The 15,260-nt window shown below is 44.7% G+C and overlaps 1 protein-coding gene across 2 annotated transcripts; it reads left to right on the top strand.

Moving 5' to 3' along the window:
• Positions 1-2: 2 nt before the first annotated feature.
• On the top strand, positions 3-15,260 carry ssh1a (slingshot protein phosphatase 1a). 2 transcript variants are annotated; one of them, XM_029162226.3, is made up of 15 exons: positions 3-135; positions 1,771-1,808; positions 6,971-7,071; positions 8,322-8,386; positions 8,813-8,934; positions 9,114-9,182; positions 9,345-9,410; positions 9,678-9,872; positions 9,989-10,082; positions 10,260-10,388; positions 10,529-10,575; positions 10,690-10,836; positions 11,506-11,706; positions 11,803-12,505; positions 12,616-15,260. In XM_029162226.3, exons 1-15 carry the CDS (start codon positions 55-57, stop codon positions 13,660-13,662), a joined length of 3,105 nt encoding a protein of 1,034 aa, XP_029018059.1. In that variant the 5' UTR covers positions 3-54; the 3' UTR covers positions 13,663-15,260. The 2 variants fall into 2 exon arrangements, with proteins under 2 accessions (XP_029018059.1, XP_029018060.1); XM_029162227.3 differs by lacking the exon at positions 3-135 and adding an exon at positions 4,062-5,093 and having other exon boundaries at positions 1,792-1,808.

Genomic DNA, 15,260 nt, shown 5'->3' on the forward strand with positions numbered 1-15,260 from the left:
TCACCAGGCCACAGCGGCCACCGGCGGCCGGTGCATCATTCTCAGCTCCCAGCCATGGCGTTGGTTACGCTGCAGCGGTCCCCGACCCCGAGCGCTGCTTCGACCAACAGCACAGCAACCACGACCGCGGGGGAGGTCAGTGTGGTCCCGGGCGAACCACAGCGGCGACGTGGGGGCGATGTGGCGGTAGTGGGAAGACGGGGGATGAGGGCGATGCTGCCGAAGCCAGGCCCGATGCTCGAGGCTAAGCTAGCATCGGTAGTGTTATGCTAGGCTGTTAGCTGAAGGAAGCTAGCTGCCGCCTTCCTTACTACTAACAAAAGCTGACAGACGCGTTCATATGCCAGCGCATCTCTAGTTTTAGCACTACATTTTTTTGAAAAATGACAACAAAAAACACAGAGGTTATATTTAAAGAGCTACGGCGGCCGAGTTTGACAAGCGCTTTATGAATGAGAACTGTAGCGTTAGCTAACGTTAGACGGTTGTGATGTAACTGCTGACATTGAAATTGACGTCTTTTTCTCAAACATTGTTATGACCGTGTATTTATCAGCCCATCAATAGCAGCACTCGGTACTCAGCCGCTGTCTAAACACTACGGGATCCACAGCAGTGAACTTCTCTAGTAGCACACTGAGGATGCGCTGATGTGTGTCGGCGTTTTCCTCCGGTGGCTGTGATCTGTCTCTTCAAAAAACAACTCTCATCCTAATTCAGGACTGATTTATGTTGAGTTGTCCTTTTGGTCCTGGTCGTAGATGTACTGTAAGAAGGCGTGAGTCCAGACTCATGGGTGGGACAGTGTCACTATTTAAGGGTCGCTTCATTTTAGCCGTCAAGTGTTTGGCCGTTTTTGGTTAATCTGAGCTGAAACCTGATGAACTGAGCCTCAAACCTATGGTCATTCAGAAAATAGCTGCCTTTTTCCAGCTCGAAGGTCCGCGTTTGGGTGCCAGATGGGGGCGCTAACCACCAGCTCTAAGGAGAACAGCTCACCTTGTTCATGACAGAGAAAACACCCAGGGCTGTGTTTACGTACGTAGTGTTTGAGCTGGAGCTGCATTTAGTCCAAACTCTAAAGACTCTAGGTAGCAGCATACGATGCAGCACGTAAATGTCATGATGCTGTTACCTATTGCAATCAGGACACATTTCTTTGAAAGACATGTTTAAATATATGGTTGATGTGACTGAAATGTGTCCCCCGTACCCTAGAGTCCTGCTGGCGATGCTGGAAAAGCTGGCAGGAAGCTGCTGCAGCTATGATGTCATCTACTCATGAGGGGCGGGTGGGGAGGATGCGTACTACTCAAGTTGTGGTGTGGGGGGTGAATGTGGCAGCAGGCAATAATAATCACAGTAGTCAGTGAACAGAGCGATATCTAGGCTATTTTCTTTTTATTATTCATAGTAACTTCTTTTGGTGGTAAATGTTGATGTCATGTCTGCACATGTGATTTTCAGGCATCTCTCACTTTCGTGGCTGCTAATTAATGAATGCTGCGAACCTGCATGTGCAGTGACCACTCTGGTATTTGCTTGCAGCATTGTATTTGGTGGTCTTAGCACTTACAGTAGAAGAGACATGATTGGAATGTACATCCAAATGTTATGCTCTTCTAGTCCAGCCCATTGCTTCTCTGGATACAACCTCTATAATGTGGCATCTGACAGCTTATTGTCTATTACGTTAATCTTACATACATAAAATGTAACATTATCTGCCCTTTTCAAGAGACTGATCTTTTCCCGTTTACTCTTTCACAGGATTTTGGAAGTGAAGATGAACGCAGATTAAATCAGAGGTAAGTTTATTTTCAGTGTAGTTTGCCCTTTGTGTTGCGTGGCACATGGCTGGAGTAGGTGAGGGTTTATACACAGGTGTTGCTGACTTCTGCATCTGATTTTGAGTCATAAGAAACCTGGAGCGGCTGCAGACAAACTGGCATCAAAGTACAACCACTGAACGTCAGTGTAATAAAACATCTGTCTGTCTTGTTTTTAATGTTACCACTTCCAAACTGCCAGCAGTCAAACCACGTAGTGATCAGTAGTCTCCCACGTAATGTGTTGGCAGGCGTGTCTGTGTTTTCAATTGATGAACTTGTTCTTGAACTTTGCACCATCATTTGACTCACCTTGTGTTTCCACAGAATGCATGTAACTCGAGACTGACAGAAAGCTGATTGTAATTCTGGTTGTTGAAGGCGTTTGCTGATTGCAGCATAGTGTGAGCAGTAAACGCTTTGGGGTAATGGGTAACAACACTGTTTGACTGTAGTAACGTCTGTGTGACTTTTTCAGTGACAGGCCTAACACGTATGGGGTTTTATATACAATATAAAGTTATAAACTTATTAACTGTATTAATGATAACATGTTGTAGAGGATAGATCTGTTTGAACTTTCTGCCGACTGCTTTCAGGACTTCGATTAACCACAGTTTGTTGTAGCTGTTTAACTTGGCACCTGTTCTAAATGTGTTAGTAGTGTCTTGCCCTTACATTCTTGTCGTCTTTCTAAGAGTGAAGTTACGCAGCACCCCCGCTGATGTTCCTGAGCTACGCATGTGTTCCAGGATGATCTATGTATAATGCGAGTTTTATCTTGCCTCAAAATGTCTTCAGTACTGAACCAGGTTATGCAATGACTGCAATCCATTGGCTGTCAATTTATATCTTATACACACAAACTTTGTAATATAATCTTTTGCGAACACAGTGTTCAGATCTACATCTATGTGTTGATGGACAGCTATAGGTCTGCCAAGTGGGAGTGTGTGTGCCGTTTCCAGCTGACCTTGATAGCAATGCCTGAGGGGTTGATGGAGGCCAGAGTAAACACCACGCAGGTGTCTGTGGCAGTGAACCAAGGAGTGATTTCATCTCAGCAGAGTTGAGCAAGCGTGTGTGCTTATGGATTCAGGGTGTAATGTTTGGAATTAGGAGGAGCAGACAGGCTATGACTACTGACAGTGCGCAAGCTATAATATGTCACACACCATAAATTTGAATTTACAGTGTGTGTAGTTTGGACAGGAGCTGAAGGCCCAGCTCTGGGTACACAGGATGTTTTAGGTCAGTCTTTCCTTGTAATATCATTGTGATGTCATATGTTTCGTGCTCCCTCTATGTCTCCAGTGACACCTGAGGATTTTTGTTCTCTTCTACACTGAGCTCTCTCTCTCTCTGTCTCTCTTTCCCGCTCTCTCCTTTTTTTTTCCTTTCAGTTGTGTAAGTGAGAAAATGCCAGCGTTATGCAACTGGAAGCCCCAGGAGCATTTTTTTCCCTCCTCGTGTCAGTGTGTGCAAAATGCTCTGAGACCATGAGTAAACCGTGCTGGCCACTGCCTCTGTGCTCCCTCTTTGTAGCAAGTCCTCTGTGTAATCCCGTGCACCTTTATCAAAGACCAGTGCACCTGGTGACTCCGTGGCTTAGAAGACAGCTGGTCCTTTTTGACTCCACCTGCGTCCATCTGGCTACTGTTGCACCAGCAAACTATACCTTGATTCTGTGTCATGCCATCATTCCCGTCAGCTGCTTCTAAAGCTTGACCTCGTGTGCCAGAGACGCATCCAATCAGGTTCCCACCACTTCCACATCAACCTGTCACTTTGAGCTGTCCAAGTTTCCACCTGGAACGCCGGTCAGCCTACGTAAGCTCATGCAGTACTGACTCTGCAAGTCACCAGACGCAGCCTCGTTGTCAGGAATAATACCAAGGCTAGCTTGTTATGTGTCGTCCTCCTAGCTTACCTAGTCATCTTTTGTCACTTCAGCACGTCTGTCAGGGTTTAAATGCTTTGTGAACGAGGGTTGAGAAGGAATGTATAGTGTATTTTAGCTTTTAGCCTCCAGTAATTTATCTATCCACATCACTTTAGCTGTATTTTGTACTTTTGTTTTTTACAGTACACTATATATATATATATATATTTCTGGTATAGTTTTGTTGCAGTATTTTACTATGCCCCCTACAACGTTTAGCGTCTCTTGTTGTGGATCTTACTCCCAGCCTGACTAACATTATAATGTGCTTTATTTGTGTTGCATGTGAGTGAGTGACAGCCGTCCTGGCCACTGGAAGGAGAGAGACAAGATAATCTCCTCCTCTATAAGCCTGGGTATAATAAGATTTGGGAGTTTTGGGGGATTGCCAGTTCTCACTGCCTTTTCCAACCATGCTTGGCCAATGCGTTAAGCTCCCTGGAGGCACTACCTTGGATTCTGTTGACCCCTGAAGTGGCATGCACATGAAGACATCCCATTAGGACGTTTTAGGCCAAAAATCCTTCGTCTGCCTTTTTGCCTGCCTGCAGTTAAGCAAGTCAGTTTTTTTGCCTAGATTACAAAGGCAGAATGCTGTACTCCCATGGAATTGACATTTTGTACCGATTCAGTCCTGTTGGATAAGGAAATTAAAGATTTATGCCTAAGGAAGGGGAAATCCATTTCTTGAATTCCATAGGCTTTATTATTACTCCACAGTTTCTGGATGATTGGTCATATGCCGCTGTTGTTTTTAAGTCAAAAAGAAATTATGAGTGACTCTGGTCTCTGTAAGAGAACTTATTCTGGTTGAAAGCGCAAAGTTTCTCTCTTACTTTTGGCCGTGTAACCCACTTTAGACTACATGTTTGGTGGCACCGACAAAACAAACGAAAGGATGAACAGACAGGCAGCACATGTGTGCATGTGCCTGAGGCAGTGGGTGGAGATTGCAGTGCGTTCCTCCAGGCAGAAGAGGGACTTGCACACGGAGACACTCAGATGAGGGAGGAGGAGGCGAGCCATGTCTGAACAGACCTCACTTCTTCACTTCTGAGACACAGATGAGTGCTGACTGTGTCAGTCAGTCTGTCATTCAGACGGAGCGGGCACAGACCTTAAACCGCCTTTCCTGCTCCTGCACCATGCGGCTTTGCTGTTACTGGAGGGTGAAGAGAAGCTAGTTCACGTCAGAGAGGCCTGGCTTTCGTTCCAGTCAACAGGATGCATCTGGTAGTAGAACCCATCCAGGAGGCCGTGATGAAGATCCTACCTTATTTTGTAGAGAATGCTGTGTTGACCCAGAGTGAGATAAATCGCATGTAAGTCCAGTTTATGAGAAAGAATTGAATGTGAACTGCTGAATGGATGGTTTTGACTTTGACTGACGCATCTCACAAACATTTCTGTTTAGTTCAAGTGTTTGAATATTGATTGTTTTGTGTAGCAACACCTACAACTATGTTAAATGAGCAAACAGAATTAATGTCCAGCTGATCTAAACTCACACCCTGGCACTTGGGGTTCATTGTGGCTGCTCAAATCAGGGTATTATCACATTCTGTTTGGACTTTCTGTCAGGGAGGAGCAGTAATAGGTACTGCAGGTTGTAATCATGTGGAATCACTGAGGCTATCTGGCAGAGCTTACTGTCTTTGTTTGCTTTGATAACCAGATATATTTTTAGCCCAAGTGTTTGTGGAGGAGCTGATAGCAGGGTGCTCTGGGGCAAGAGACAGCAGAGCTAAGGCTGTTTAATTAGGATGTTTGAGTGCGGCCTGTGAAGTAGTGGGGCCGCTCTTGAATTACACATGAGGACAAGTTTCAGACATGTTTTTTTTCCCCTCTGTGAAGTTATCACGTGTCACATTCATACCTTTGGATTTGAAGGCAGGCTAATACTGGGAAAAGGAAAAATGGCCAGCGCTGATTTTACTGATTAAAAAAAATAGAAGATAAGAAGTTGTATTGCTGTTTTTTTGCTCATATCACCCACTGTTCCCTGACAGTCGACCCTCTCGACAAATTTACAGATTTGACAGAGAACAAGCTGAAACAAAAACCCACCAAAGTGAGAGGCACTTGCTGAGAAGTGTCCACCCCCTTGCTTTGTCACTGTGGAACTTTTTCAGTGTGGTGCTGGGGTGAAGGGAATTTATTGTAAAGCGCACAAAACAAAGTCCATTGTTTCCACAAAATTGTCCGTTCGGCTTGTGCTTCTGTGCTGTATGTGGGTTTTGAAAGTCCTGTCATGGCGCGCTGCTTGGAAGGGAGGATGATAAAAGATGGGGACTTGTACTAATACAGAAAGGCCAACAAAGCCTTTTTCTGCATGTATAAGATAAACCTATTCAAAATGTGTACATCAATCCCAACAACATATTTAATTTAAGTAAAGCAAACAAATGTTTTCTGGCGCTCCCAACTTTGCTAATAAATAATAGTTGCCCGGTGTTTTTTTCACAGTTCACAGACTGACTCTATGCCATAAAGTGCGTCTGTATTTAGCCACAGGTGTGTTTTTAACACCTGTTTGGATTATGATTTGTAGCTGTCACTCATAAGCTGTGTACTGCACACACACAATACCCATTGCATGTGTTCCACCCTGTTGTCTGGTAAATGCATGAATGTGCTCATTGTGAAAAGAAATGATTCAATTCCGCCTGAAGGAAAACTCTGCACTTTTCGTCGTAGCTTATCACATACAGTCTGTTGACAGCTCTGAAGCCCAACCTGAAAAGGTCAGGACTTTAGGGGCAGGTAGGGACCTTTAATTCATGCTTTTTGGGCTCTATGAAAGCTAAGCAGTGAAAGCAGCTGCCATTGCATCAGTTATTTGGGTTTGTGTTGTAATGCACCAAGCCTGAAGAGCCCTGACAAGTCAAGTATACGTGTAGCCCATGCAGCAGAAAAGAAGAGACATAAGCATTCAGGATCACGGCCTGATTTATGGCTGCTGCAGACCTGAAGTCTGCTTCTGTGACGTGGCAGCTGAAGGTTTCTGCTGAGCTGTTGGGGTAATTCACCAGCAGCACACAGCCGAGTCTCGTGCTCTTCTCTGCAATGAAAGCGGGCATTCCTCTTCCCATTCTTGTTATCCACCGACCACGTTGGAACAATTGTGCTACTGTAATGTGGCGTCGTCTCTGATGTGTAGCATCTATAGTTCAGCACTTCTCTCTCTTCTGCTTTGCAGCCTGAGCGAGAGCTTCTTCATGGTGAAAGGTGCTGCTTTATTCCTGCAGCAGGGCAACAGTCACCAGGGCCAGAAAGCACATCCTCACCACAAACATGCAGGTAAGTACAAGACAAGACATTAAAAAATGCTCATCCTCTTACTCTAAAATGTACCCAAACAATAGTTGTGATCCCACCAATGGTTTTGTCACGTTAATGAGTTCATTTGTATAATAAGTTCAGGTGCTGAACTTGCTGACGTTGCAGCAGATGTTTGTAGCTGAGGCGAGTCTATAAGCATGCTCCAGATATATAGCTTAGGCAGATTAGTGCTTAAATCCAGCGCATGGGCAAAACCTCTGTGGATGACGGAAAGATACTCTTAATGTTTGTGCTACCTGAGGTTACCTGTTTTTCCACATGCACTTTGATAGGAAGTAGTAACAGCAGCCAAATTATTTTTAGCACTTGAAGTATTTGTGTCGTCCTGGTGGTTGATGTTGAGTAGTAAACAGCAGGATCTGAAAAAACGAAACGGGCCAACTCTGACCCACCGCTAGCCACTGTTAGTGGTGTTAAAACATAGTCAACTGCTTTAAAAATACGAGGGTGACCAGACGGTCCTCTGGTATGAAGGCACCAGCCAACAAACACTATGCTGCCGAATGTGGCTGCAGCTGGCAGCTTTGTCTACTCTGCCAGCCACTTGGTCAGGGCACTCATGTATGTGCTGGTCCTGCTGAGTTCTAAACACTCCCAGCGCCTGTACCTTTCAGAATAAAAGTGTGTCTGATTTAATTAACTGAAATACACTAAGATGATTAGTCCCTCAATTTTAAATGTAGTATCTTAATTCAACACTGGTGACCATTGTCAATCAGGACCACTTGGACTGCACTCACTTGAACCAGTGATGCTCAATGTCTCAGTCTTCATCAACGGCTGCCTTCCATTGCTGCTGGGACATTTCCACAACCTGTTTTACTGTTCCACCTCACTGACGTGTCTTGGCACGGGGAGCACGGAGAGGTGCAACATGCACAAAAGTTCCTGGAGTGTTATTTCAAGCCTGATAGATCTGTTAACACGAAGGCAGGAAATTTACTGCCACTTAATTTCATGTCATCACGTAACAACATGGGGCAAATGAAGGGCTTGTGACAGGTTATATGTGTACTTTTTCATAGAAAATGTTCTAGTTCTATGATTGAACATTAGTGCTCTCTCTAGCTTCATATATTGTCTAAAGTTCATGTGTATTGGACTGGTATGTAATATTATTCTGATTAATATTCCACTATTGTCAACATAATGTAGATTTTATCCCCCTTCTGTATTAAGCCAACATGTATTTGTATTTTCTTCAACAGGAGACCTACCTCAGCACCTGCAGGTGATGATAAATATTCTTCGCTCAGAGGACAGAATCAAACTGGTGAGAGAACAACATGAATATGGGAATATGTCAAAAGAAAAACATACACAGACAGACACACACACTCTTACATATACTGTAAAAGCCAGTGACTAATGTTCTGGCATAGCAAACCCTCTAGAGTTTATTGTGTTGCTAGTTAGCTCATAAGAGCAGGTTTGAACACACACAGGAGAGCATTACCAAATATTTCCATGCTCTGCGTATACTTTGCTTTGGGTTATTTCATTTCATGTTAGTCAGCTTTGCACTTGTACATCCTGAACAATCTGTTTTCCTATTACATCAGACGTGTGCTTTGTGAGTTGTCACATGGTAAACACAGACTTTAGCAAATGCTAAATCTTTTTATACAGCCTGGCATCTATTGGGTAGTAATATGAAAACAGGAAACATTTGAAAGTGAATTTTCTCTAACTTGTGCAGGCAGTGCGGCTGGAGAGTGCATGGTCCGATCGTGTGCGGTACATGGTGGTGGTGTACACCAGTGGGCGACAGGACACTGAGGAGAACATTTTACTGGGAATCGACTTCACCAACAAAGACTGGTATGAGAAAGCTTTAAGGTTTCCTTTCATTTACCTGTAGACCAGTCAGTATATATGAACTGATCCTAATGTATGGATGTAAAGTGTTGAGCTTGCTTTTAATGTGGAAATTGCCTTTATCTACCGTTAGCCATTTTCTTGTTTGTGCCTAGTTTTAACTTTTTGCCGCTCTCTTCCAGTAAAAGCTGTTCGATCGGCATGGCGCTACCTCTGTGGAGTGATACTAAGATCCATCTGGATGGAGATGGGTGAGTTTCCTTGTCAGTGCTGCTAGTGCAGAGAACACAGCTGCACTATTTAAACCATTGAATTTTCTCCGCTTACATTTTGCCCAACACTTTATCCACACACATAGTAGAAGCACGTTGTTCCAGCTCAGGAACTGACCATCTGTTTTGCTTGTTCCTCAGGGGCTTTACTGTGAACACGGCGGGTCGGACTCATGTATTCAAACCTGTGTCAGTGCAGGCTATGTGGTGAGTAATGAACAATCTCCAGTGACACAATTGAGTCTGCCATGCTTTAGCGTGCTGACACACCGCAGTAAATCTCCTGATAGACACACTGCACCGGTGAGCTAGGTTAAGGCAGCGCTGATTCATTCTGCCACCTGCTGGCTTTTAAAGGGCATGTGCACACAATCACACAAAGCCAAATTGTAAACACTACAGTCATTTCCTATGTAATCCATAAACAGCAGTCATCTATAACGCAAACAATTTTTCCCCCCAACAATAATCTAGGTCAGCCCTGCAGGTGCTGCACAAAGCCTGTGAGGTGTCACGCAGGTATAACTACTTCCCTGGAGGCATTGCTCTCACCTGGATGGGATACTATGAGAGCTGCATTGCTTCAGAACAGAGCTGCATCAATGAGTGGAACGCCATGAAAGACTTGGAGACCACGCGGCCTGACTCTCCCACCATGTTTGTGGACAAGTCAGTAAACGTATATCCTAAATAACTGACATTAAGTCAGTATCTGTATGTCAAAACCAAAACTAGTTACTCTTATACCTGCTGTTGAAATGGCCTGACTTCTGACTCTTTGACAGGCCTTCAGAGAGAGAGAGGACAGAGTGCCTTGTAAGAGCCAAACTCAGAAGCATCATGACGTGCCAGGACCTTGAGAACGTCACCTGCAAACAGGTAAATAAATACATAAGTAAAGCTAATGCTTGCTATATCACTGGCTGCGTTTACATTTCATTCTCCAAAGATGAGGACACAACCCCGTTCTGTAGTTGTTGGGAAGTGTTGCACAACCAAAGTGGGGTGTGACTCTTTCCGTCACATTCTCAATTAATGCTGAATATTTTTTGTCAGATCCGCACGGAGCTGGAGCAGCACATGAACTGCAACCTAAAGGAGTATAAAGAGTTTATAGACAATGAGATGTTGCTGATCTTGGGCCAAATGGACAAAGCCACTCTCATCTTCGACCATGTTTACCTGGTAGGAAAACTGCTGTTGGCATCTGCTGTTTCCTGTGAATTGTGGAGAAAATTTTGTTTTTGATCTTGTGTGTCTGGAATTTAAACATACAACGATTGACAAAATATTCTTAAAACGTATCTTCTCTGTTTTGTTTTTAGGGATCTGAATGGAATGCATCTAATTTGGAGGAGCTGCAAGAGACAGGGTGATTCATTTTATATTATGGAGGAGCTAAGATAACCGCACGCAAAACATATTTTGATTATGACTTGAGCAAGAAAGAATGTTGTTAAAAGTTAATATTATCTTTCCTCCCCAGGGTGGGCTATATCCTCAACGTTACCAGGGAGATAGACAACTTCTTTCCGGGCACATTCAGTTATCACAACGTACGCGTCTACGATGAAGAGGCCACTGACCTGCTTGCTCACTGGAATGAGACCTACAACTTTATTGTTAAAGCAAAGTGAGTGCTCAGTGGGACAGAGAACTGTTTGGTATCTTATTGCCACAGGCTTGTTTGTGATAGTGAACTGTCAAATATTACAGCTTCCCATGTAATTAGTATTTAGTGTTTGTAGGCTCTGGGCCCATTTTATAAAGCCTCTAGGAATCACTCCTGGAGATCGCACTGAAAGTTGGACATTTAAAGTACTGCTGCTCTCACTCTTACTTCCAGCAAGGAGTAGGACTGTTGGAAAGGATTGGATCAGATTTTAGTAACTTAAAGCATAGTACAGTTCTTACAGTCTCTCAGAGCTCTTAGATTTTACACGACTCACTGTTTATATCAGATTATGGAGTTAATGCAATTATTCTTTCACATGATGGAAGTTATGAGAAGAATTATTGTTTGTTTAGTGGTATTAATAGTGACTATGGTATTAATGTTTTAGCAACACTCATCTAAGAACAAATATGTTTCAGCTTTTATATGTAATGAAGGTTAGTTTAAAAAAACATCTGTTTATTACATTTTCTTGTGTGTTTGGTGCACAATAGTAAATTTGAGAACAGCTAAATGAGTCTACTTTGTTTGTTTTATTGTTGCTTCCTTGAGTTCGGTCAGTTGTTTCAATGCCCCATTCTGCTGAAAAAGACCACATGTTTGTTTATATATAATTCTTGCTTTCAGAAAGAGCCACTCAAAGTGTCTAGTTCACTGCAAAATGGGTGTCAGTCGGTCCGCCTCCACCGTCATTGCTTACGCCATGAAGGAGTACGGCTGGTCGTTGGAGAAGGCTTACAACTTTGTCAAGCAAAAGAGGAGCATCACGCGCCCCAATCCGGGTTTTATGAGGCAGCTGGCGGAGTACGAGGGCATCCTGGATGCCAGGTACAACCCCTCCCTCTCACGCATATGCAGCTTTTGTTGAGTGGTTGGCTTTTCTGAGTTTGACGTCCGTCTCCCTTCTGCACACTGCATTTTCAGTAAACAGCGGCACAACAAGTTGTGGCACCCGGACGCAGACTGCGAGATGGCAGAGGGGCAGCACGGAGTGCCTCCGTGTTGTGGAGGGGAGGAGGGAACTCAAGTGACCCCAGATGGGGAGATGTCTCCCTGTTGTGGGGAGGCAGTGTCTGTGAAAGGTGCCGCATGCCCCTCTCCATGCAGGACAGTTGCCCTGGAGATTGACCCCACCTACAACAACTACTACTTCCGCCGACTTTCTGACTCTGCACTGGACAGTGAGCCGTCAACACCTGTGCGTGGCCCTCCACTTCTAGGCATGGAGAAGGTCTTTATAGAAATCGAGGACGTGGAGCGGGACGCTCTGCTGGATGATGAGGCCTTTGATGGGCGAGAAGGTCTGCCCCTGCCTCTCTTTGGGCCTACAGGGGAGGGAACTGCAGCCCAGACAGGCAGCCGTGGCCCTGAGCCCATGGAGGAGCTGCGTCTGAGGCTGGAGTTTAGCACGGTGCAGGAGGAAGATGAGGAAGATGTGCAAAAGGAGGAGGCAGAGATGGAGGTTCTCATGCAGCCAGATGATGGTGGGGGTGGGGAAGAAAATGGAGGAGAGGAGACGCAAGATGTGGATGTAGAGGGTGAAGCCGAGGGAAACGGGATGGACTTGGCAACCCTGAATGAAAATTCCAACAACAACAACCATTTCAGTGTGCCACACAATCACAATGTAAGTTTAAGTGATTAACCTATGTTTTAAACTGTTTTATGAAGCAGTGAGCACATTCCCACAAACATTTGTTTTATTTCATTTATTTATTTAATTATTTTTATTTTTAGGAAAAATCTTTCTCTATCCCTGCTGATGCAGCTACATTAACCAGTCAGAAACAAGACTCTCCACCTCTGGCTTCTAAGCTTTGCCTTAACCCCACCTCTCCTGATGCCCCAAGTGCTTCATTCCACCAGTCCCATACTACCTCATTTGAGGACCTCAAGTCTTCAGTGGGACTGCTGAGCCCATCTGACCCTCTGTGTGACCATGCCAACCTTACAGAATCCCTGCCTACAGCTCTGCTCGTTAGAGCAGAGCAGCCAGGAGAATCTCTGCAGCCTCAGGATACCAGCGATTTGTTGGCAGCTCCCTCAGATGCTGTCCCTGAGCTGATGAGAATGGATTTGGAGGAGGAGAAGCCTGCAGTGGCTTGCTGCGTCGGCCAACAGCAGGAGACTCTTTCACAGTTGCAGAGATCTGGACTGGTTCGCCAGCGTGCAGAGAGATTAGAGAGACTGTCGGGTTTGTCTCAGGAGAGCCTGCAGTCTCTGAAGCCTTTGCATGCATGCCAGATATCGACGAAGAGTCACTTTCACACTGAGGAGGAAGACAAGTTCTCCAGCTTTTCTGGGAACTTTATTAAATCTTCTACACCATGCCAAGTGCGTTTAGAGCCACTTGTGGTCCCACTGACCAGTGAAGCCTTGTTAGGGGTGGTGGGGTCCGGTCTGCTCACACCAACCTCCTCACCTCACGGCTCGACCCTGACACGCAGTTCCAGCAGTGACAGTCTGCGCAGTGTGAGAGGGAAACCCGGCCTCGTGCGTCAGAGGGCGCAGGAGATCGAGACCCGCATGCGGCTGGCAGGCCTGACCGTCCCCTCGAGGCTGAAGCGGTCCAACTCGCTGGCCAAGTTGGGCAGCCTCACCTTCTCCTCTGAGGACCTATACTCGACCTGCTCCTCGGATGCAGGCACCCTGCTGCTGCTGTCACTGTCCCCGGAGCCCGACACAGGCCTTGAATGGGACGCCCCCCCCTCCTCCGCTCCGCCTCGACCCCGCAAAGACCTGCACACACCAGAGAGAGCACTACCCGGCGAGCCCAGAAGCTGACGCATCAGGTGAAGGTTTTATACACTCCAGCCATTGTGTGGCGCTGGAGAGGGATGTACAGGTTCTGGAAACAGGAGGATTGAATTTGAAAAAAAAAAAAACAAATGAAAACAAACAAAGCAATGCCAAGTGTTGTTGTAAAGAGTGGACACTCTTTTTTTTGCCACATTGTTTCTCAAACTGCTGTTCACACTGATCAAAGTCATATTGCTGTATCTGACAAGTGTGTAAAGCCATCGTTTCACCTCTAACTTGGTTTGATTCGTGGAGAAATAAGTGCCTTACCCACGAGACCAGAGGCACGGAGCTGTGTTAAGCTGCAGGATGAGAAGGTACAAGATGCTTTATTACCTTTAACTTCACAGCTGGTAGTACCTGCGAGGTACCGCTCCATGGGATAGTATCCATTGGCACTTCCATTATGTTTACCCATCTGGTACACAGTGGTAGCCTACATTGAAGAACTTGAGACTGTGCAGCTGGGCAGAACGCATAGCGTTAGTAATAGTAGACTTGTTTACCGCACAGTTTATGTTTTAGAAGTTAGAGGGTTGTACAATTATTGGTTACCTCATGGTGTATTCATGGAGCTCGTGTCAGATGAACACCAGGGTAGAATTGAATTTAGTTGCTGATATGGAGTTACCATGCCAGAGTCAGTTTTGAACTTGTTTTAATGCAACGGTGTCTGTTGGTGCATCGACTACGTGTGAGTCTCTGCGTGAGTGAATGGGATGAAAGGGATCAGAGGAGGCTGAAACTGTTTAGCCAGAGGCATGCTCACTGTTTCCAACAAACCCAACAGAAACATTTCTGAGTTTGTTGTTCCTTTGCACTGTTTTTAGCAAGCTATCTTCCAAAATAACATTAGAGTAATGTTATTGACCTCATCATTCCCTGAAATAATGTTGGGAGAGCAGTGAGGAGTCACACAGAACGGTGTGAACGCATCCTACAAACGCCTAATGTGACAGGGACTGAGGATTCAGACTGAGGCAGTCAGGGCGCACGGTGTGATGTACAGTTTGGGATCTTTTCCTCAGCTAGTTATTGGACCATTGTGACTAGTTATTAATACAAAACAGTAAATAATTTACTTCCAAGTCTTCTTTACCTTAAATTCATTTTTGAGGGTTGCCAAGATTTTGAAACTCATTCGTGCATCTTGAAATGTGAAAGACCAAAGTTGTTGACTGTCTCAGCAAATTGGAAACACCATTGAAGCTGTAAAAAAAAAAAAAAAAAAAAAATCTGTGAATCATAATGTCAATCATGTCCGTATTTAAATGCTGTCACATCTTTTTTGCACCTTTTGGGGGAAACAAAAGAGACTCGGTGGAGTCATCAGGCTCATAGCTGTTAAGCTTTTTATGCTCATATCGTCAATGAGTTGAAAAGCTTTTGTCACGCTGACGTGACAACGATCACTAAAGGTTACTTTGCAGTTTTGTAACCATTTTCTTTTTATATTTAAGTATGCAGTAACTTTTGTACTGTACATTGCTGTAGTTCAAATGCATATTGCACTTTTTATGTTGGTCAAAATGATGTACTGTATGTGCTAATTATGGAAATAAATCATTGTTTTACATAATGTA

The sequence above is a fragment of the Betta splendens genome, chromosome 9, assembly GCF_900634795.4.
Source record: "Betta splendens chromosome 9, fBetSpl5.4, whole genome shotgun sequence".
In the NCBI taxonomy this organism is placed as follows: Eukaryota; Metazoa; Chordata; class Actinopteri; order Anabantiformes; family Osphronemidae; genus Betta; species Betta splendens.